General features: G+C 40.8%; 1 protein-coding gene and 1 long non-coding RNA gene across 15 annotated transcripts in view; one reads left to right on the top strand and one right to left on the bottom strand.

The window, feature by feature from the left end:
• Positions 1-22590, top strand: part of Ankrd44 (ankyrin repeat domain 44) — a 283644-nt gene that overhangs the window by 190540 nt on the left and 70514 nt on the right. For 7 of the 11 annotated variants that reach the window (XM_030254997.1, XM_030254994.1, XM_006496073.4 and 4 more), the window contains 6 exons: positions 2132-2214; positions 3331-3448; positions 5448-5516; positions 8570-8710; positions 10874-10954; positions 15319-15430. In XM_030254997.1, coding sequence (XP_030110857.1) covers positions 2132-2214; positions 3331-3448; positions 5448-5516; positions 8570-8710; positions 10874-10954; positions 15319-15430 — 604 coding nt within the window. The remainder of the gene's footprint in view (positions 1-2131; positions 2215-3330; positions 3449-5447; positions 5517-8569; positions 8711-10873; positions 10955-15318; positions 15431-22590) is intronic. The other 4 variants (XM_006496071.4, XM_030254996.1, XM_030254992.1 and 1 more) reach the window with 1 other exon arrangement.
• Positions 1-22590, bottom strand: part of 4930444A19Rik — an 84804-nt gene that overhangs the window by 27911 nt on the left and 34303 nt on the right. The window contains exons 2-5 of one of the 4 annotated variants that reach the window (XR_003948657.1): positions 21385-21480; positions 20794-20933; positions 9055-9140; positions 8875-8958 (exon numbers count right to left, since the gene is read on the bottom strand). This is a non-coding gene — a long non-coding RNA (RIKEN cDNA 4930444A19 gene). The remainder of the gene's footprint in view (positions 1-8874; positions 8959-9054; positions 9141-20793; positions 20934-21384; positions 21481-22590) is intronic. The other 3 variants (XR_003948658.1, XR_003948659.1, XR_003948660.1) reach the window with 3 other exon arrangements.

Raw genomic sequence — 22590 nt, 5'->3', positions numbered from 1 at the left:
TAAAATATACTATGCAATTGTTACACCATTGCTTTCTGTTTTATCTAGTGTCTTACAGATGCTGTTGTTATTTCTCCAATTCATGCTTGCTCTGTTCTATATAAAATATATTTTGTCATAAAATATATTGTTTCTATACACACATGTATACATGTATTATGTATATAAACATGCATGTGTATATAGTACCCCTTTATAAAATACATTGATCATTTGTGAGTATATGCATGTATATGTATTATTGTCTTTATAAAATATGTTGTGTATCTCTACATGTATATATGTATATGGGAATGTATATATTTAAAAATGAGGTTCATTCAAGGCATCATAAGAAATGCAGTCTTGACTCAGACACATTTCTTTAGAAACTTAAAAATGTCATAGAAAATAGTCTATATATTTTTAAAATTCCATATATTCTTCATAGCCTCTTTCAAAAGCCCAGAAATATTATTAATCATTTATTTTTGCTTAACCTCCCCCAAACAAATCAAATTATTATATGATAATAACATATAATAATTTAGCTTCCAAGTTTCCTTTAGTTTTACAGAATATCATAATTTTTAAAAAGAACTGTTTTATTAAACCAAGTGGGAATGATATAAATAGTCGCATAAATAAGAACCTTTCCTCCCATGCTCTGACTCCTTTCCTTGGGCATCTAGATTATCGTTGATGCAATTACCTTTTAGAATCTTGTAATGGGGGTGGATAAGTGACAGGAGAGGCAATTACAAGCAGCTCTCCTGCACATGATGTTGCCTGGAAGACTGGAAAATTACATCTCTTGATGGATGCCAGCTATTGCATTCACTGGGCTGGAAATCTCCATATATGGAAAGGAAAACTAACAGAAAATGGAAGAAAATACCATCAGAGGCCAACATGGAAAGAGAAAGAGAGGCTCATTCATGACATGTGGTCTTTTGCAAAACACCGAAGACTAAATTATCTGTGGCAATGTGTCTACTTTCAGACATTCACACACGTACTAAGTAATAACTTGGGATGGAAAATAAAATATTTACAACCAAAGCTTAACAAATTCACATGATATGTGTTCCTTTATGAAGCATGAAATCTGAGAATGGACTGCCTTGTGTCTGAGAATGCACCTGCATAGTTAATGCTGCAGGGCTTGTGCCGAAAACTTACAAATCTAAAATGTATTATTTGGTTAAAATGAGTTGCTACATGAAGTGTTTACGGATACATAACAGGTGCAGATGAAACTGTTGGTTCTGAAGCAAGGATGGTTTGGGGCCTTTGTGCAAAGAGAGGTGGAGAGGGATGCTCAGAGGAGCATTAACTAAAGGCAGGGACTGCCTGCCCTTCCAGGGTCGTCCTGAGGAGGAGCTCCTGTGTCAGGCTTAAATCCTTTTCGAGATTCTTTTTGTCATAGCTTTTAGGGAAAAGCACGCTAGGTTTGTGCACTATGTGCTCAGTGATGTTTATTGCTCCTGCAGTTGTGACTGGGATAGTGGTGTGGGTTGGTGTATATCAGCATGGGTCATTAGGAAGATGAACTTTTGCCTACAAAAGGTAAACAGTTAATCTTACCAACATTTTATTTCTCGTAGTACAACCACTATTCGCTCTTAACAAAACATGGACACATATTAGATCAATAGTAAATATTTATTGAATCAAGAAACAAGATAGGTTGCTTTCCCAACTTGAGAGTTATCTTGCTTAGCATTATTAGCTCTGGCAGTAAGCATAGTATCTTAGGCTTACAACCTGTTGAACAAATGGATAAATGATTAAGAGAATGAGTGAATGAACTAATGAGATTTCCAACAACTGAGCTGAAAGAAACAATAGATTAATAATGTTTAACTCTTCATGTGAAACAGGTTTTTTAAAAATATGTTTGTAGACATACATATGTCTACAATACATATGTACAAATATACATAGACACACATCCCTATGGTTATGGGCTTTTAATTGGTTTAGAACCAAGGTCATCTTGTTTTAAGGTAGAAAATGGTTGTATAATTATTTATTGAATGGAAAAATGACAAAATTACTTCAGGGGTCCTTATGGGAGTTTTCAACAGAGGACTTTGGAGGGTAATTACTTTTGGGATCTTTTACTGTGAATGGTTGTTGTTCTCCTTAGGTGTGGAATCCATAGCATGTTCCCCCTACATTTAGCCGCCCTAAATGCTCACTCTGACTGCTGCAGGAAGTTGTTATCATCTGGTAAGTGAATCTGTGCCAACAATCAGGCCTGATATGTCCTGTCAATGAGCCAAATGGCTTTAGGTGTCTGGTCTCAGTGGCTGGCTGCACATGGCCATTGTCCTACCTTGGCAGAGTGAGGTGGTTCCATACCTGCTTGCATGAGACAGCTCCTGGCACTCCTCAAAGTCAAAACTGTTTGGATGCCAGTGTTGCTACCTAGAATGAGAGTCTTGTCCCATTTTTTGTGGTTCTGAGTTGGGTGTGGGTAATAGCCAGAGCTTACATTTGGGAATCTTAAATCACAGAAAAAGAAAAAAAAAATCTTTGAGGCCTAAATTGGTGACTTAACAGTTAGTTCTTTTCAACAAAAGAAAATGGCCTGCTCTTCCAACGTTTCAGTCACAGAAAATAACACGTTATCATCCAATTCCATGGGCATTGAAACATCATCAAGGCAGAGCCCCTTCCGAGAAGGTTTAGTTTTTTTATATTTTTAATGCGGAGCTGTCTGGAACCAGCCTGCTTTGGAGCTTTGCTGGTCTTTCTTATCCCTGCTCCTGCCAATCTCCATATATTAAGAAGTTCCCGGGCTTTTCGAAGTGGTAGAAGCCTGCAGGGCGAAGATTGTTTATGAATTCATTCGTTAGCTATCCCAGAGGCGTATTTCTCTAAGTACTTTGCCTATGGTGGATTCAGGTCTCACTGCTTTTGGCATGCTTAAGAGTCATCCCTGCATGACAGCGTTTCCCACATCTCAGACCCATGGGAAGATCGGGGCGCACTTAAGGAAAAATGTCCAGTCCTGCCTGTTAGGGTTGTTCCCCTGCCTCCCATGTTTCTCACATGTCTGTCTGCCTGTCCACTGCCCTACTTATCTCAAATTGGTTTCATAAATTTCTATCCTGGGATTGAAAAATGTGGCCGTGGCTTACCGAGGGCTGAATGCAAAAAAAAAAAAAAAAAAAAAAAAAAAAAAATCCTTCTTGACTTCATGGTGCTTCCTATAAAATTGCCAAGCCTGAGCAGTTACTACTCGTTTCCATGACAACCTCTTTCTGACTACAATTGCTTGCCTTCTGGTTTTCCTACTAACTGATTTTTCTGTCTCTGCGGTGTTTCTTGTGGTTTAACTAGGACAAAAGTATAGCATAGTGTCCTTGTTTAGTAATGAGCACGTGCTGTCTGCAGGCTTTGAAATAGACACCCCAGATACGTTTGGAAGAACGTGCCTCCACGCCGCTGCTGCAGGAGGGTGAGTACTTCTGAGTGGCAGTGATTTCATGACTTGATGAGTTCATATGTCTTAATTGACATGAATTGCCTGTGAACTGAAGGCAATTTCCTTGGTAAATGGGGTCACAATCGCTTCTACCAAATATCAAGTGTCACTAGCTCCATTTCCGCATCACTCAGATTTTGTGCTTCCAAAGAAAAACAAACAGTCCATCCTGTGTAGCTCATAGGCCTTGTGTCCTTATCTCCCCCAACACACCCCAAGCTGGAGACATCAGACTACACAACATGGATAGCTCCTTGGCATATTTTCTACCAAAAGACAGGAATTTGAACTTTGTTCTCAACTTTTCCCTTCTTTGTTGCCAACTAATAGGTGGTGATTAAGAGTATGTATAAAGGATTGAATCCATTTATGCTCCGTTTATAGATATTTAGTAATAGAAATGAGCTTTGAAATTATAGAATGATTAAATGTGAACAAAGGTCAAGGAAATCCTAAAGATAAAATAATAAAATATAAGTAAAATAAAATAAGATAAAAGTGATTTAATCCTTGCATTTTTCTCTTGTAGTAATGAGCTTTGTTTCATCAGCTTTTTTCTTTTGCATATAAATGGTTAGATCAAAGCTCTGATCAATCTATTGTTGATACATGATCACATATTGACCAGACATAGTGTCTCTTAGATGACCTTGTATTGGGAAGGTATAGGTTTTTAAATCAATTTCCTAGTACTTAAGGGATTCTCCATTTATCATGTGTGTTACCAAAGACATTACCTATTTATCAGAGGCAAATGAACCATGAATCGGTAAAGCCCTTATTTCCCTGGGTCCCTTCTGGAGTCATAAACTAAATCTTATATGGAGTTACAGTATTCTGCTGAAGTGAGCACACGTTAACTGTATTTTTAAAAAGAAGCCACTTCCCCCAGCCCCAGTCCTCAAACCAAATGAGACTCATGAACCACACAGGTTGAATTCCCCTGTATCTTTGCTCCTTTTCCATCCACCATTCAGTAAGAGATAGGTGCTGCGTATTAGCCAATGTGCTGTACCAATTCATATGAGCCTTTTAAAATTCATGTATTTTTGTGGCTCTTATAAGCTCGCTCTCTGAGAAAAGCAGCTATGAAGGGTAAATGTAGAAAGGCGAGAGCCCTGCTCAGGCTTATCACTAATAGGATCATTTTTCTTATTTAAATTATAATAAAACAATACGTTCTGGGCCACTTTTTAGCGTTTCAGGTTTAGAATGGTGATTGATGGCTCTGCCTAATATGAGACCTGCCCAGAAAGTGGCCACACATCATGCTGGGTTTATATTTGAAATGTCTATTACAATGAATATTAGCTACATGCCCTTCAACAGGGAAATTTACTTCAGTGGGTCCTTCTTCTCTGTTGTGAGTGATTTATGGCTTTTGTGAATGGCAAAGCTTCTTTGAATGATCACTGTGCTCTGATCTGCTACATTTTTTTTTTTTTAGTGTTGGTCCAGGACACTTTTTTTACCTGGGTTACAAAGACAGGGAAACGCAGCTGTCTCTTTCCCATTAAGGAGTATGGAGTTGAAATGGTTATTGTGGGGATTTACTATGCTGTGATAAACGGTAGTGCTCAGCCACTTTGCCTCATTGTTTAAAGGTGACACGGAGTTATTAGAGGCTGAAGTGGTTTCATAAACTCCTGATGGTTTTGAAAAAGAATTTTAGGATAAATGATGAGGCTATCACCAGAGGGCTTAATCATGTCGTAATCATTACATTCCTTAGTCAGTGGGTTGAAAATGTTCCATGAAGCCCTTGCCTTTATTGATTTATTAGTTTTGGGAAAGGATATATAGATCTTTACAATGCAGCATTCCTGGAATTTGTCCAGGCTATTTCTTATTAGCAGAATTTTGGTTCTGAGGCTCTCGTTTCATCTCATCCCACAGTCGGAGGGAAGCAGCTCTGAAGGTATCTTAGTAATTAACCCTGGCCATACTAATTATGTTTTCCCTGTCTTTCTAGCAATGTAGAATGCATAAAGCTCTTGCAGAGCAGCGGAGCAGATTTTCACAAAAAGGACAAATGTGGGAGGTATGTACGCAGGGCTGACCTGCCTCCAGGATCTAAAAGAGAATATGGAATAGTCCATTGAGAAGTCCTCTTCTCATCATTGAGATGTCACCATGGGACAACTGGGGTGACTCCATCCCCAGAAGGCATCCTTCCTTGTAGGGAAACATCAACAAAGCTGACAGGAAACACAAGTTGGGGTCTCTCTCAGCTGCCTTTTTTTTTTTTTTAAATTGCCTACCTGGATATGTTTTAGAAAAACAGCAGAGTAAACAAGCTGAGAGCACCAAATTTGAAATATGGACTGGAGAGATAGCTCAGCAGTGAAGAGTGTATGCTGCTCTTGCAGAGGACTGGAGTTCAGTTTCTAGCACCCAAGTCTGGTAGCTCACAACTGCCTATATAACTCCAGCTCCAGAAGTCTAGTGATGCCTTCTGAGACTTTCCCAACTCCCCAAACACATAGAGACAGACACAGAGACATACAGACAAACAGAGACGTTTACACAGACAGACATACAGACACACAAATAAAATTAAAAATTTGAAATATGGTCAAAAGAGCTATAGAATGTCTTTTCTGTATTGGGCATTTCATCTTGAGATAAATTTATAGTCATTTGCAATATGAAATAAACACAAACCAGCACTGGAACATAGAACTTTTCTTACCTTCATAACCCCTTGTGCAGTCAAACTATTATGATGCCAGCTCGTTCGTGGACGGACACACAAACACATACACACACACACATGCACACATGCATAGACACACACACACAGATACACATAGACACACATGCACATACAGACACACATGCACACACACAGACACACATGCACACACACACAGACACACATGCACACAGACACACACACAGATACACACATACAGACACACATGCACACACACACAGACACACATGCACACAGATACACACACAGACACACACACACAGACACACATGCACACACACAGACACACACACACACACACACACACACATGCACACACACACACAGTCATGTACCAAGTAGCGACATTTAACTCAATATTTAATACTTGACCACATACACCATAGTGGTTCCATATATCTTAAATGTGTATTAGACTATATCACCTAGTTTTTATTCATACAATGACAAAACCACCTAATTCTGCACTTCCTAAAACACATCCTGCTTGTCATACATGACTGTATAGATGCATACACATGACTGTATGTAGGTGTGTATATACACATACTCTCCCTCTAGCAATTCCTTCTAAGCCTTTACCACTTGCCCCTCGCTCTTTGATATTGACCAGCTGCAGATAAAATGGAACTGTCTCATAATTCTAATGGGACTGTCCCTCTCTGTGTCCCTTATCACTCTGAATACTCTATAACCACTCCTTACTAGTGGGGTTTTTCCTCATCTGACTGTACAGTCTCCTGAAAACAAAAACTGTCATTTTCTCTTTTCCATTCCCTTCCCTCCCCCACCTCTTCTCCTCTCTTTTTCTCTTGTCTCTCCCCACCTCGTGTGTGTGTGTGTGTGTGTGTGTGTGTGTGTGTGTGTGCGCGTGCATGTGTGTGTGTGTGTTGCTTTGAATCAAAGCCACAGTATTGCACATGCTAAGCAAGCCCTCTACTATTGAGTTACATCCATAGACCTTGCATTTAGTTTTGAGCCGGGCCTTGTTCTGTAATCTAAACTGGCCTTGAACTCGCAATTCTTCTGCTTCAGCCTCCCCAATGTGAGGGTCATAGGCAAGTGTCCCTGCATCTAGCTTCCTCTTTGTCCTTAAGCTGCTAATGCCTAGCCATTTTTCAGTCCCATTCATTAAAAGCAATCCAATAGGTAAAATATTATAGCTTTATAATTGTAATTCTTCCTTTTGGACGGAAGAGAGAAATCAACCAGTAAAAGAGCCCTGGGTTGTCTATAAAATGAAGAAAATACTTGAAAACTAATAAAAAATTTCCTGAGCTAAATATACTTTATTTTTAGTGTTTTATTTGGTTATTATTCCCGAGATATTGGCTAATCACACCAGAAAAAAGACTGTCAATAATTGAAACTAAAAATAAGTAAATGGCCGGGCGTGGTGGCACACGCCTTTAATCCCAGCACTCGGGAGGCAGAGGCAGGTGGATTTCTGAGTTCAAGGTCAGCCTGGTCTACAAAGTGAGTTCCAGGACAGCCAGGGCTACACAGAGAAATCCTGTCTCGGGGGAAAAAAAAAAAAGTCAATGTTTCCTATATATCTCATGCAAAGAACTAGCTTCTTGAACAGGAAGGGTGGATGCAGCTTGGTGGGTAGGAAGGGAGAAGTGTCCACGGGTGAAGGTGAGGTGTGAACATGATCCAGTACCCTCGTCATCCAGTTTGTGTTCATTAGTGAGTTCATAATGTGCATGGGTATGAGAGACGCTCTGTAGAAGAAAGTGAGACAGCTCAGGAAAGCCTTCACTTCCAAGCTGAGAAATCCAGCCTTTGTCAATGGTGGAAAGACTCATGGTTTTAAAACAGGATTGTCATAGGTGGGGATTGGTCCTTTGAAAACTCAACCAGAAATTAGAAGAAGCTTTATAAGAGTTAAGAATGGTCTGTAAAAAAAATCATTAGCATACTCCAATTAATGCAAAATGATGGATTTCACTGTGACAGTTTCATACATGCACATAGAACATACTTTATATTTATACACTCCATTGCTCTCTCTTACCCTCCTACCTCTTACAAACCCCACCCCTATCTTTTCCCTAGTAGTATCTAAGAATGGTCTCAATGAAGATGATCTGGACGGTTCTTCATGGGGCAATCTTGCCATGAACAAGAAATGGCTTAGCTCTAACCCAGGGTTGGCACTAGGAATAGAAAGAAAAGACAGTGCCACTTAGGCTGGCCTTGCCAGAAGCCACATGTCTTTGCGGACTCAGCTTTGCTTCCCTCAGCCTCCACACACTGAGAGTGGAAACAAGACTACTACAGTCAGTGCTTCTGTTAGTGATGAGTCTATTTGCTAGACTAAGTAAAGTAAAATAGTAATAACGATAATAACTGTCACTATTTGTTTTTTTTTTTAGAACCCCATTGCACTATGCAGCTGCAAATTGCCATTTCCACTGTATTAAAGCATTAGTGACCACCGGAGCCAACGTTAATGAAACAGACGACTGGGGACGGACAGCTCTGCACTACGCTGCTGCATCAGACATGGATAGAAAGTAAAAATCACCTTGTTTGTGCTTCATCTTGGGTAGAGCTGGGCGGGGGCAGTTATGCTTTTTTCATACTGCCTCCTAGAAACTGCACACAAGGAATCTCTCATTCAGAGTGGAGGATCACCCCTACCCCAGGCTTCCCAGTTCTCCGTTTGATTATTACTCACCATTGCGTAATCTCCTTCTTCTCTGCTCTTGGGTTCAATGCCAAGTAGAGCTGCCAAGCCCAGGCTTTCCAGTTCTTTGGAAATCTGTTGGAATTTATTTGTCATACACAGTAGTTCCCACCATTATCACATAAATGTTTCATCTGCTAATATATATGTCCTGTGTTAAAAAATACCCACCAATGAATAACTCCAAGTGAATGCAGCCTTGGTGATGAGATTAGGCACTGTTCTTCCTAACCTGGGCACGAACGCTCATTCAGCAGCTGCAGAAGAGGAATGTCTTATTCTGAATATGTGTGGACTGTAGGTGTCTAGGCTCGGAAAGTCTACAACACTGAACCCTCCTGTAAGGAAGAGGGGTGCGTGGTCCCACAGCTTGTGTAGTTCTTAAATTCATAGGAAGATTCTGATGAGTTTGCATGACAACTGTTGAATTCTTTGCTGTCCCCAGTGGTGCATTTGATTCTGGGTAAGGGGTAATGGCAACTTTTCTAGAACAATGACATCTAAACATTCAAGTTTAACATATAAATAGTTAAGCTATACCACCAGCCCTTTCAAATATTTAAGATGGTGAACCAAATAAAAAATAATCTTATGTCATGATTTAATGCACATGTTCACATACATGTTTATACATGAGAAATAAAAAAGATCTCACAAACCATATTTACATTTATTGTAGTGATACTTTATATCTTCCTATTTTGATAACTTCAACGTAATTGATTTCACTTAGTAATAGATTGTGATCCAGTGTTTAAGAAATATTTATGAAGAACCAGGAGAGGTGGCACATATGTGCAATCTTGGCATTTTGCAAGTGGGAGGAAGGGGATCAGGAATTCAAGTTCATCTTCTGATAGTTTGAGGATAGCCTGGGCTACGTGAAATTCTGTCTTAAAGAACAAACAACAAATATATATACATACATGTATACACACACACACGGCTGGGGAGGTAGCTCAGCAAACATAAGGTCTGATTTTGATATCCAGAACTCACATACCACCCAGGCATCTAAGCTGAAGATATGTCTTAAGAGAGCTTGCTGCTCTTTCAGAGGACCCACGTTCAGTTGGCTCACGATCACATATAACTACAGCTCTAAGGGATCTCTCTCTCTCTCTCTCTCTCTCTCTCTCTCTCTCTCTCTCTCTCTCAGGATGGCATCTCACACGTGTGTCATTCACCCACACAGACACACATATACATGTAAATAAAAATAATAAAAGAATAAACCTTAAAAAACAATCCATGCACTATGACAGCTTGCTGACCAGTGAATCTAGCCTACAGGATGGCCTGCAGAACAATGAGGAGGATTGTCTCAAAAAACAAGGTGGATGGCTCTCAATAAAGCATGCCCAAAGTTGACCTCTGGCCTCCACATATATGTGTACCCACACATTTGCACCCAAATGAACATGCATGGCCCAGCCTCATTTTGTGTTTACATAAATATTTTTCTAATAATACTTGGATTTTATAACCACACACGTTATTAATTGAGCGATGCTTTGCACTAGGGAAATATCGTTGAAGGAGGGGCTAGGGAACAAATATGTTTCATATTTTAAGAGCTAGAAAGGAAATTTTAAATGGAAAGTCATTCTAGGAAATGAAGATCAAGAATGCACTAGAGGATGTAAGATGCTGGGCTGGCCAGAAAGCATGAGGGTATGGTATGGGTGGAGGAGCCTGAGCTAAGTTGTTTCTTTTTTTTTTATTTGGAAAGTTTTAGGGTACCTATACTTGGGTAGGCAACTTGATTCTGGTCTTAATCACTCATAGCTAGGAATACGTTTTAGGAAAGTGAGATGTTCTCAGTTGGGTTCCTTGGGAGAACATAGATTTTCTGGATAGCCTTGGAGAGAACCAATGTGTCCCTTTTGGGTTGGATAAAAATCACTGAGATATAATTGTGCAAAAACTGTCTACAAGTTTTTAATTAAAAAATTAATTGTGATTTTTTTCTATCTCCTACATTGAACAGTAAGATGATCTTAGGAAATGCCCATGACAATTCTGAAGAACTTGAAAGAGCCAGAGAAGTGAAGGAAAAAGATGCTGCACTGTAAGTTTCTTCTGAGTGTAGGAGTGGGATGCCCTATTCTTTTGTCTCTCTGGGTTGCCACATAACTGCCTTTCTTCTGAGGGTTTTCTTTAGAATCCCGAGGAAGGGGTGGGATACAGGCTCACCTTTAACACATCCATCTATTCTACTCTCCTTGTATATGAAACTTTTTATAAAATTATATGCTTTCTTTGACCACCACTGTGACAGGCCAGCATCCTTATATGATATCTGATAATAAATATCATATCTGATTCTGTCATGTATCAGATGCCATGGGGACATGCTGAGTTTCCACTTGGGACCTTAGGGTCTACTTTGGTGACCTGGGGATAGCTATTTATCAGATTCTATTAGACATAGGTCTTCAGATCTTGGTGTGACATTCCCCTCAGACCCTTGACTTTCAGATAACCTCATGCTTTTTGTAAACAATTTGACCAGTTTCACCTCCCCTGCCCCTGACTGGCTTCTGACAGGGGCTTCACTGTTGCTGTGAAAAGGTCTTGGGTATTTGCCAGTGCTCAGGGGCATCAACACATGGGTACTTCTTTGTTGTCTGATCACAAACAGAGCAGAGATCTGTGGCCAGTGATGAGCCCGACACCTAGCTAGTACAACAACTATCAATAAATGAACAAGCAAGTGAACCAGTCTGTCTACTTTGTGCCTCATCCTCCCAACCCCCTAGGGACACAGTGCCCCAAGAGTCTGCAGGCTGTGGTCCAGAATGTGTTTACTTTTTTCTCAACTTGCCAGAGGGAGGAGTTTCCGTGCCTGAGTGCTGTGTTCACTCTAAGGCCCCTACATTGCCCCTTCTGTTCTCTCCTCATGTCCCTGGGTCTATGCTATGGACACAGAAGATAGCCCTGATGCAGGTTAAAGGACATATCTGAGTGCTTCTGGGATAGGGACAGACACTGCTGTGAATAAAACATAATGACCAAGTTTCTCCTTAATACGCCTAGTTTTAAAAGGATGATGTTAAAAAAACAAAACAAAAACAAACAAACAAACAAACAAACAAACAAACAAAAATTTCAATTTACCCCAGGAAGCTTCCCTTTCTCCACTGAATTGAAGGCTTGCCCTGTGACCACCCAGGATCACTAGGGAGGAAGGGCCAGAAACTGCAGGCCTGAGCTCCTTCTTGCTAAATGAGACCACACACCTGTCCAAGTCAAGGACCTGTTGGTTTTGCATCTCAAGTGGTTGACCTGCCAGTTCGCCCCGGCGGTAGGAAAGACAAGTCTCACCAGTTGGACACTGGATTCCTCTTTTTCCTTAGGAGCTGTGTGGAGAATATCCAGATTCCACGGTGCTTCTGGTGCCGTAGCTGTACACTTGTCATGTAGTTTATCCATGTTCTGGACTGAATAAGTCTCTAGGAGGAATTCTTAATATTTTCCAGATTATAGATTCAGCATATCCAATGATTTTTTTCAGCCCAGTCAGAGCCTGGGAGTTGTGTATCCACAGAATGCTATTCCTCATGAATGATTTATGGAAAGAGCTATCTTCAGTATACGATGAGTGATGCACAGGACCCTGTCCATGGACATTGAATAGCTCAAGTAAAAAGGCACTTCCTTTTAAGGTGTGAAGGACCAAAGACAGCATGATAGGAGGACCTTAGCAAGAGTTCAACTTATTTTGGAGCATTTTATAGATAAGGATGGAAAGTAGATTGTGTTTACAAATTTATTTTTCTTCAGTTTTTTTAAATGTATTTATTTATTATGTGTAAGTACACAGTAGCTGTCTTCAGACAGCTCCAGAAGAGGGCGTCAGATCTAGTTACAGATGGTTGTGAGCCACCATGTGGTTGCTGGGATTTGAACTCAGGACCTTCGGAAGAGCAGTCAGTGCTCTTAACCGCTGAGCCATCTCTCTAGCCCTATTTTTCTTCAGTTTTGTAGAAAATAAAGAACTAGTTTGTCTTTTAAATCTTTTGACCTTAACCCAAAAGGTAGGTAAATGTAACTTCAAAGTTTATGAATAAACTATCTAAAGTTCCCACAGCAAAGTCTTATTTAATGGATAGGCTTACATTTAGAATCTTAAAACCCAGAGAGCCAAGCATGGTTGGTGGCTCCTCCTTGTAATATCAGAACTTGGGAGGGATAAGGAGGAGGGTTAGAAATGCCAAGTCTCCTGGGCATATATCCAGAAGATGTCCCAACTGGTAGGAAGGACACATGCTCCACTATGTTCATAGCAGCCTTATTTATAATAGCCAGAAGCTGGAAAGAACCCAGATGCCCCTCAACAGAGGAATGGATACAGAAAATGTGGTACATTTACACAATGGAATACTACTCAGCTATTTAAAAATTGAATTTATGAAATTCCTAGGCAAATGGATGGACCTGGAGGGTATCATCCTGAGTGAGGTAACACATTCACAAAGGAACTCGCACAATATGTACTCACTGATAAGTGGATATTAGCCCAGAAACTTTGGATACACAAGATATAAGATACAATTTGTTAAACTCATGAAACTCAAGAAGAACGAAGACCAAAGTGTGGACACTTTGCCCCTTCCTAGAAATGGGAACAAAACACCCATGGAAGGAGTTACAGAGACAAAATTTGGAGCTGTGACGAAAGGATGGACCATCTAGTGATTGCCATATCCAGGGATCTATCCCATAATCAGCTTCCAAATGCTGACACCATTGCATACACTAGCAAGATTTTGCTGAAAGGACCCAGATATAGCTGTATCTTGTGAGACTATGCCGGGGCCTAGCAAACACAGAAGTGGACGCTCACAGTCAGCTAATGGATGGATCACAGGGCTCCCAATGGAGGAGCTAGAGAAAGTAGCCAAGGAGCTAAGGGGAACTGCAACCCTATAGGTGGAACAACAATATGAACTAACCAGTACCCGGAGCTCTTGTCTCTAGCTGCATATGTATCAAAAATGGCCTAATCAGCCATCACTGGAAAGAGAGGCCCTTTGGACTTACAAACTTTATATGCCCCAGTACAGGGGAACGCCAGGGCCAAAAAGGGGGAGTGGGAGGGTAGGGGATCGGGGGGGGGGGGTGAGTATGGGGGACTTTTGGGATATCATTGGAAATGTAAACGAGGAAAATACCTAATTAAAAAAATAAATTAAAAAAAAAGAATATAAAGAATTCAGCAGAAATCAAGGGAAGCGTTTTATATGAATTTCTTTTATGGAACTTTCCATAGACATTAGCTATAATAAAGATTCCCCATCCTTTGATACTGTCTATATAAATTATCTAGAATAAACAAATCCATAGTTACAAAAAAAAAAAAAAAGCCAAGTCATCCTCAGTAAGTGGTGAGTTCGAGCCCCGCCTGAGTTACATGAGATTCTGTAGCCCAGAGAAGTCAAAATTAACAAATCTTGACTAGAGTAGGAAATTGAATCAGCGTGGACTTGTTGGGGACACATTTGTCTCATGGTGACGGAAATGGTACTGCAACAAGCTAGTTAGTATTGCCTCTGTGCACCCCAGGGTGCTGGTGTTCTAGAGCTCGGGGCTCTTCAGCAAAGGTCAAACCAAGCTCCTCTGCCAAGTGCATCTAACCTTGCAAACATGATTTTGTCATTGCAGAGACCCCTCAAAATGTGTTAAGTCAGTTCTCTTTTCCTTTGGGCCATATTTGTAGATATCCTTGGCTGCATGTAGACCATGGGCCATAAGTTAGACATGCTTGTGGCCCATTTTGTTACTATTTCAGAAAATTTACAACTGTTCCAGAAAAGGCTTTTGAAATTCATAATTTTGTCTAGTCTGTACTCCTGATGGTGCGGCTTAAGTGTCTCTCTTCAAGTGTAATCACTGAATGAATTTATGTTTTTTTAAGTGGTTGGCCACTCTTTGGGTCTTTTTATTATTCTGCCTACTCTCAGGTTCTTTTCTTCTTAATCTATTTTAAACTTCCAATTTTTAACAACTTAATCTTCACCTCCCATAGTGATGTCAGAATTAGTCCCGTCTCCATTTGGGCTTTCCCAGTTGCCAGGACTTGACTACTCCTTTATTACATTTGAGACTTGTGAACACAAAGATGATATTCTTATTATCCAGTAATCTTGATGACAGATATGCTCTCTACATTAGGATAAGAAGGGGGGAAAGGACACCTAATTACCCACTTGTTTTAAAGCTTTTCCTGCCTTCTAGAAGTGTTATTTTAAGATGAACTGAAGACAGATAAAGAGAGCATTGGTGTCCCCCATCCCAGCACATAAAGCTTTATTGTAATGACTCCTTCACACTCTTCAAGGTGATTTGTGCAATGCCCACAGTAGAGGCGTTTGTGGTAATTATCCCTTCTGCCCCAGAGGTGTTTCTGAGACTACATCCTTATGCTTACAGATGTCTAGAATTTCTGCTTCAAAATGATGCAAACCCATCCATCCGGGACAAGGAAGGCTACAATAGCATCCACTATGCTGCTGCCTATGGCCACAGACAGTGTCTAGAACTGGTAAGTTGTCGTCGCTTGTTTTTTTCTAGCATAATAGTGGCCCCAAACTCTCAGTATCCACCCTCGCCACCTAGTTCAGTCACTACTAGGAATTTCTGGGAAGATAGTTTCTGCTAAGTGAAAAAAATGGTTAGACCTTACGGGATGTAGAGTTCTTTGATCCTATCTGTCCTCATCTGACTGGTGGTGGACTCATTTGCAGTAATTTTGGTAGGAATGTTAGATCTGTGTGTAGACATGGCTTTTGTTTTAAAGATAATTAGGATGTGTTAATTATTCCAAGTAGCTCTTTCCAAAAAAGAACTTAACACTGCAGTACTTACAAACAGTACTATAACTTGGTACTTGACTTGTTCAGTTATTAGACATATGGGTTCGTTTGGGCCAGTCCCATGTCTGGAGTGGAAAGAAAGACACTGGCAAGGGACAAGAACAGAATTTGAACGTAAAAAAAAAAAAATCCAATGATTAAAAGATACCTGGGGGCAGGGGGTGTTGAAATCTGAATTCTTCTCTTGGTTTTGGTTCTAAGACCCAACATTCAAATGCCCACAGTGACTTGAAATATGGAGGGGAAGTGAGCTCAGGTGTAAGACAGTCAGGCATGATGGGGACTACAGCAAATAGAGGAGATACAGCCTGTTGGAAGAGCAGGAAGGAAAAGGCTGCTGTAAATAGTGTATGTGTGCATGTGTGCACACGCGCATGGGTGTATGTGTATGCGTGCATATGTGTGTGTTGTGTTCATGCGTGTGTCACAGCACATATGAAGGGTAGAGGACAACTTTATGGAGTCAGATTGCTCTAACTTTATTTACGTGAGTTCAGACTGAAATCAGATCACCAGTTTGGTCAACAAGTACCCACTGAGCCATATAGCCAGGCCTAAAATCTGACTTTTTAATGTGAAATAATCTGTTTTGAAATCTTCCTGGAGAGGCTGAGAGGAAAGTTCATTCATAGCCATATCCAGCTATAGATCACAATTTGCTGCTTTGACACCACACTTGGTCCAGCTTCATCATAGTACGTGAATGTTCAAACTCACTGTCCATGTGGGCTGATGACAAAGTGCCATTTTTCTTTAGTGTCCTTGAACGTGTTTATATGTCTCTGTGTTGGTTTGAATGAAAATGGCCCCATAGGCCCAAAGGGACAGGCTTTATTTGGAGGTGTGGCCTTGTTGGACTAGATGAGGCTTTGTTGGAGGAAGTGTATCTCTGGGGGATGGGCTTTGAGGTCTCAGATGCTCAAGCTAGGCCCAGTGTCTTTCTCTTTTTCCTGTTGCCTGCCTATCTGGATATAGAACTCTCAGCAGCTACCTCTCCAGCACCATGTCTGCCTGTGTGCTGTCATGCTTCCCACCATGATGGAAATGGACTAAACCTCTGTCAGAATTGCAAGCCAACCTCAATGAAACATTTCTTTATAAGAGTTGCCATGGTCATGATGTCTCTTCACAGCAATGGAAACCCTAAATAAGACTGCCTGTAAATCCAACATTTGGGAGGCTGAAGCAAGGGGTCCTCAAATTTGAGGCCAGTCTGGGCTTATAATATTATCCTGTTTAAGAAGTAAAGAAGTTGTGTCATGTGTGATGGCACAGACCTTTTAGTACTTGGGAGGCAGAGGCAGGTGGGCTCTAAGTTCAAGGCCAGCCTAGTCAATCTAGCCAATTCCAGTTTAGCCAGGGCTACATAGTAAGATCCTGTCTCAACCTACCAACCAATCAGCCCTACTTTCATTTCTTTTTTCCCTACTACTTTCCTGTGTCATTTCACTAAAGAACCACAAAATATCTACAGTACATTGTTTACTAAGACAGACATGATGAGGTAGGGAGCCAGCAAGCCAGTGTATCAGTGTTTGCAGAACTATGCGGAGAACTAACTATCCTTTAGCTACTTCCACTTAGGGTCAGCCTTGTTATAATTCCTAATTATTCTTCTATTATTTTTCATTGGGTGGGTTGGTGAAATGTATTTGCCTTCACCATTCTTAAAGAATTCAGTATTACCTTTGTCTGGGGGCCCTGTGAATACTGAAGAGTTCCTTGTTTGATGTTGAGAATAGGTAGCAGCTTTCTGTCTTGTTTTATTCTTTTCAGTTGTTTATTTTCTTCCCCTAGTTCCTCTTCAGTTACTCTGACTGCATACATAATAAATTACCCCAAAAGTTAGTGTCTGAAAACAGCAGTAGAGATGTGCTCTGCCGCACGTTTTTTTTTTCATTTTATTTTTTATTAGATATTATCCTTATTTACATTTCAAATGTTATCCCCTTTCCTAGTTTCCCCTCTGAAAATCCCCTATCCCCTATCCCCTCCCCCTGCTCCCAAACCCACCCACTCCCATTTGTGGTCCTGGCATTTCCCCTATATTGGGGCATAGAGCCTTCACAGGACCAAGGGCTTCTCCTCCCATTGATGACCCACTAGGCCATCCTCTGCTACAAATATAGCTAGAGCCACAAGTTCCACCATGTGTTTTCTTTGCCAGTATAGTTCCAAGGAGCTCTGAGGGTACTGGTTAGTTCATATTGATGTTCCTTCCATGGGGCTTCAGTCCCCTTCAGCTCCCTGGGTATTTCTTTGGCTCCTTCATTGGGGACCTTGTGCTCTGTCCAATGAATGACTGTGAGCATCCACTTTTGTATTTGCCAGGCACTAGCAGAACCTCGCAGGAGGCAGCTATATCAGGCTCCTGTCAGTAGGCTCTTGTTGGCATCTGCCTAGTGTCTGGGTTTGGTGATCATTTATGGGGTAGATCCCCAAGTGGAGCAGTCTCTGGTTGGTCCTTCCTTCAGGCTCTGCTCTGAACTTTGTCTCTGTCTTTCCATGGGTATTTTGTTCCCCATTCTAAGAAAGAACGAAGTATTCACACTTTAGTCTTCTTTCTTCTTGAGTTTCATGTGTTTTGTGAATTGTATCTTGGATATTCTAAATTTCTGGGCTAATATCCACTTATCAGTGAGTGCATATCATGTGTGTTCTTTTGTGATTGGCTTACCTCACTCAGGATGATATCCTCCAGATACATCCATTTGCCTAAGAATTTCATAAATTCATTGTTTTTAATAGCTGAGTAGTACTCCATTGTGTAAATGAACCACATTTTCTTTACCCATTCTTCTGTTGAGAGACGTCTGGGTTCTTTCCAGCTTCTGGCTATTATAAATAAGGCTGCTATGAACATAGTGGAGCACGTGTCTTTATTACAAGTTGGAACATCTTCTGGGTATATGCCCAGGAGAGGTATTGCTGAATCTTCTGGTAGTACTATGTCCAATTTTCTGAGGAACCACCAAACTGATTTCCAAAGTGGTTGTACAAGCTTGCAATCCCACCAACAATGGAGGAGTGTTCCTCTTTCTTCACATGTTCACTAGCATCTGCTGTCACCTGAATTTTTGATCTTGGCCATTCTGACTGGTGTGAGGTGGAATCTCAGGGTTGTTTTGATTTGCATTTCCCTGATGATTAAGGATGCTGAACATCTTTTCAGGTGCTTCTCAGCCATTCCTTGGTTGAGAATTCTTTGTTTAGCTTTGTACCCCATTTTTAATGGGGTTATTTGATTTTCTGGAGTCTATCTTCTTGAGTTCTTTATATATATTGGATATTAGTCCCCTATCTGATTTAGGATTGGTAAAGATGCTTTCTCAATATGTTGATGACCTTTTTGTCTTATTGACAGTGTCTTTCACCTTAAAGAAGCTTTGCAACTTTATGAGGTCCCATTTGTTGATTCTCGATCTTACAGCACAAGCCATTGCTGTTCTGTTCAGGAATTTTTCCCTTGTGCCCATATCTTCAAGGCTCTTCCTCACTTTTTCATCTGTAAGTTTCAGAGTCTCTGGTTTTATGTGGAGTTCCTTGATCCACTTAGACTTGACGTTTGTACAAGGAGATAAGTATGGATCTATTCGAATTCTTCTACATGATAACGGCCAGTTGTGCCAGCACCATTTGTTGAAAATGCTGTCTTTTTTCCACTTGATGGTTTTAGCTCCCTTGTCAAAGATCAAGTGACCATAGGTGTGTGGGTTCATTTCTGGGTCTTTAATTCTATTCCATTGATCTACCTGTCTGTCACTGTACCAGTCCCATGCCATTTTTATCACAATTGCTCTGTAGTACAGCTTGAGGTCTGCCTCATGGTTTTTGTGCACTGGGGGACTTCTGGAATGGCTAAGCTGTGTCGTTCTAGGCAAAGGTATCTGAAGAGGCCACATGCTGGGCTAGCACAGTCTCAAGGTCTGTTCTTTCCATGGCATTGTGGGCTAGAAGGTATAAACTGATACATTTTGTAAGATGTGTGTTAGCCCTGTGTGATCTTGTGTCTCCCTTCCTCCTAAACCCTCCCTTCTCTTCCCCTGTACCTGTCCCCATTATCTATCTCCTCTTCCCAAATGAACCCCTTTATAATTTTGTCATCTAACCGGGTTGGCCTCAAACTCAATCCTTCTGCTCCTACATCCTCACTTCCGGGATTATACCTGTACCCCACTATTCTCTGGGTTTTTCCATGTTCTAGTGTAGCTTGATATCTTACATTGATCTTGACTCAAAATCAATCAGAGGGGAGAAGAGGAAGGAGGAAGGCTGTGGTTGCTCTTTGAAAACTACTTGAAGTTTCTGCGTGTCCACTTCTTGAGGAGGTCATAAAATAGGAAGAGAGGAGGGAATAGGGTAAAGTGTTAGCTCTCTCCACAGCAGGATTAGGAAGCCAGTGATTCCAGGACTCCTGAGCACTGGCTGTGATATGGATGGAACCCCAAGTGGCCAAAGAGCAGCCACTAATCATGCAGGTGAGCAAACACATCATGGAGGCATTAACCAGTTTGTCCAAAGTGATGGCATGGCCTTTGGAAGTGTGAGGACTAGGAATGGGACATTTTATGAGTTCCTATTTTAAAGGAAGTGGTTATTCAGCAAACCGCCACTTTCCATTACAGATTAAAGTCCCACTCACCCCAAGTCTTTCAAACAGAGCTGATGCTTCGTAGGAACTGGCTTTGAAAGGGAAATACCATCTTTGCCTCTTAACTCCAGCATTTGCAATGGTACTTGCTCTAGATTTACAAGAAGTATGACTTTGTGTTTAGACCTTGTATACACAAAGCTCCTTTCAATGTGTGCACAAGTATAAATGTATACTGTCTTCTCTGGGAGAGTAAGGGCTTACTCTTGTAATTACCCATTATGAGCCTGTCTTCTGAAATCTACTTAAGATACAGCTGTCTTTAATTGCTTTCCTCCCAGAAAAACCATATGCTATAATTAGATTTATGAACTTTTATCACAGAGCTTGTTGTTATACTCTTAATACTGTGTGCTGCTCTATGGAGCTATAATGAGTTACCTTCAGTCCTGCAGCACACAGAGCATAATTTTCTGGTGACGCCTTCTCTCTGTCCAAGTGATGTGTTGCGTGCACTGTTTCCATTTCTCAGGAATGCCATTTTAGGGGCAGTATTTCTTCTATCCAACAAAAAGATTTTTCTGTCCAAAAGGCAGAAAAGATTCTTTGATGAAATCAACTCTTGCCTTTGTAATTGCAGAGGTTCTTATTCATGGAGATTAGGAATAATCTATAGTAGGTATGGGAAAAAGTCCTTGATCTTCACTTGTAATGTTAGTTGAATCAGGACAGATTATCAATATAAATTAGTAGAAGCATCACCCTTGCTTGCCTTTAAGAAATAACCTCCGTGAGTCATTTATCACACAAATAGGATTTTCCTGAATGGTTATTGTTGGATCGAAAGGTTTATGTGTTCCATTTTGGAGTGCATCCTAAAATTCCTCTTGGGCACAGTCTGTACTTAGCAAAGTTCCTAAGCAGGCTGTGGACATTTTTAGAAGCCCCCACAACACTGAATAAAAGCAAACAGAGCAGAGAACAGTCTTGCACCACCCCATACACCACGTGTTCTTACACACACACACATACCAGTCATGTAGCACTACTTTGGCAGGTATCTTATCCTACTGCTAGCTCATCCAACAGTGAACCAGTTTGGGAGGAGATGGGATGGAGACGAAGGTTCTATACGAACGGGAAAGAAAACAGGGTCATCTCTGGGATAAGTGTTAAATGAAGAAGTAAGGCAAAGTAGCTTTTCTTTTTTTTTTTTTTTTTTTTGTATGGGAGAGCGTTTCTAATTTTTCCTCCCTCCTTGGGAACGCAATTCCATCACAGTCCCTAAAATCCCCATTACCTTAGGCACTAGATGTTAGGAAAGCAAGCCAATGAACCATATACACAAGGGGCAGATTTCTCTGATCCACTGTCATGCCAAATACCCCTTATCTCAAACAACCCCTCTTACCAGAGGTCATCTTTTTAACCAGTTGGCCCTGGTTCTTTGCCTGGTTTTTCCACAAATAGTCCTGTTTCAATGTACTCTGGGTCATTTATTAGAGTCTTTGAGCCAACTTTCTTCTGAGAAACCATTCTCTGTCTCTGTCTCCCTCTCCCTCTCCCTCTCCCTCTCTCTCCCCTCCTTCTCTGTGTCCCTCTCTTTATTTTATGTTCATTGGTGTTTTGCCTGCATGTATATCTGTGTGAGGGTGTCAGAAACCCTGGGACTAGAGTTACAGATAGTGGTGAGCTGCCATGTGGATACCGGGAATTGAACCCCGGTTCTCTGGAAGAGCAGATGGACATATGGCTCTTAACCATCTCCCCCAAAAGGCCATGTTTTAGTTCACACTCCCAGGCTGTGCTCTGACCTGTAGAGGGAACAGAATATAAATGAGTAATTTCCTCTAGACCAAGCTTTGTCTTTTGGGAGCTGCAGTGAGGTGAAGGCAGGTGGCCATTGGAACTAGCTGACTTTTGTACAGTTGGGGTCCTTTGCTCCCAGCCCCTCCTCTTAGCTAGTCAAGCTATTACTGATTGTATGCAGATATTAAATATGTATCATAAATTTTATGCATATGTATAAATGACTTTGACATTTAACTTAGTATATATTTAATTTTGCTTGGCATTCATGGTTTGTGGCTCTTGTCTATGATTAAAAGCTTAGAATTTATAAACCATACTTTTGTTTTCAACTTATTTTGCTGCAGCCAAAATGGAACAGAAATTACACACACTGTTTTAACTCTATTTTTGTATTTATACTGATTTTGAGCTGGTTCCATCAACAAA

This window comes from Mus musculus, chromosome 1 (genome assembly GCF_000001635.26).
Source record: "Mus musculus strain C57BL/6J chromosome 1, GRCm38.p6 C57BL/6J".
NCBI classification, from domain to species: domain Eukaryota; kingdom Metazoa; phylum Chordata; class Mammalia; order Rodentia; family Muridae; genus Mus; species Mus musculus.
The sequence above is the reverse complement of the archived record's forward strand: the minus strand, read 5'-3'. Positions and strand labels throughout refer to the sequence as shown.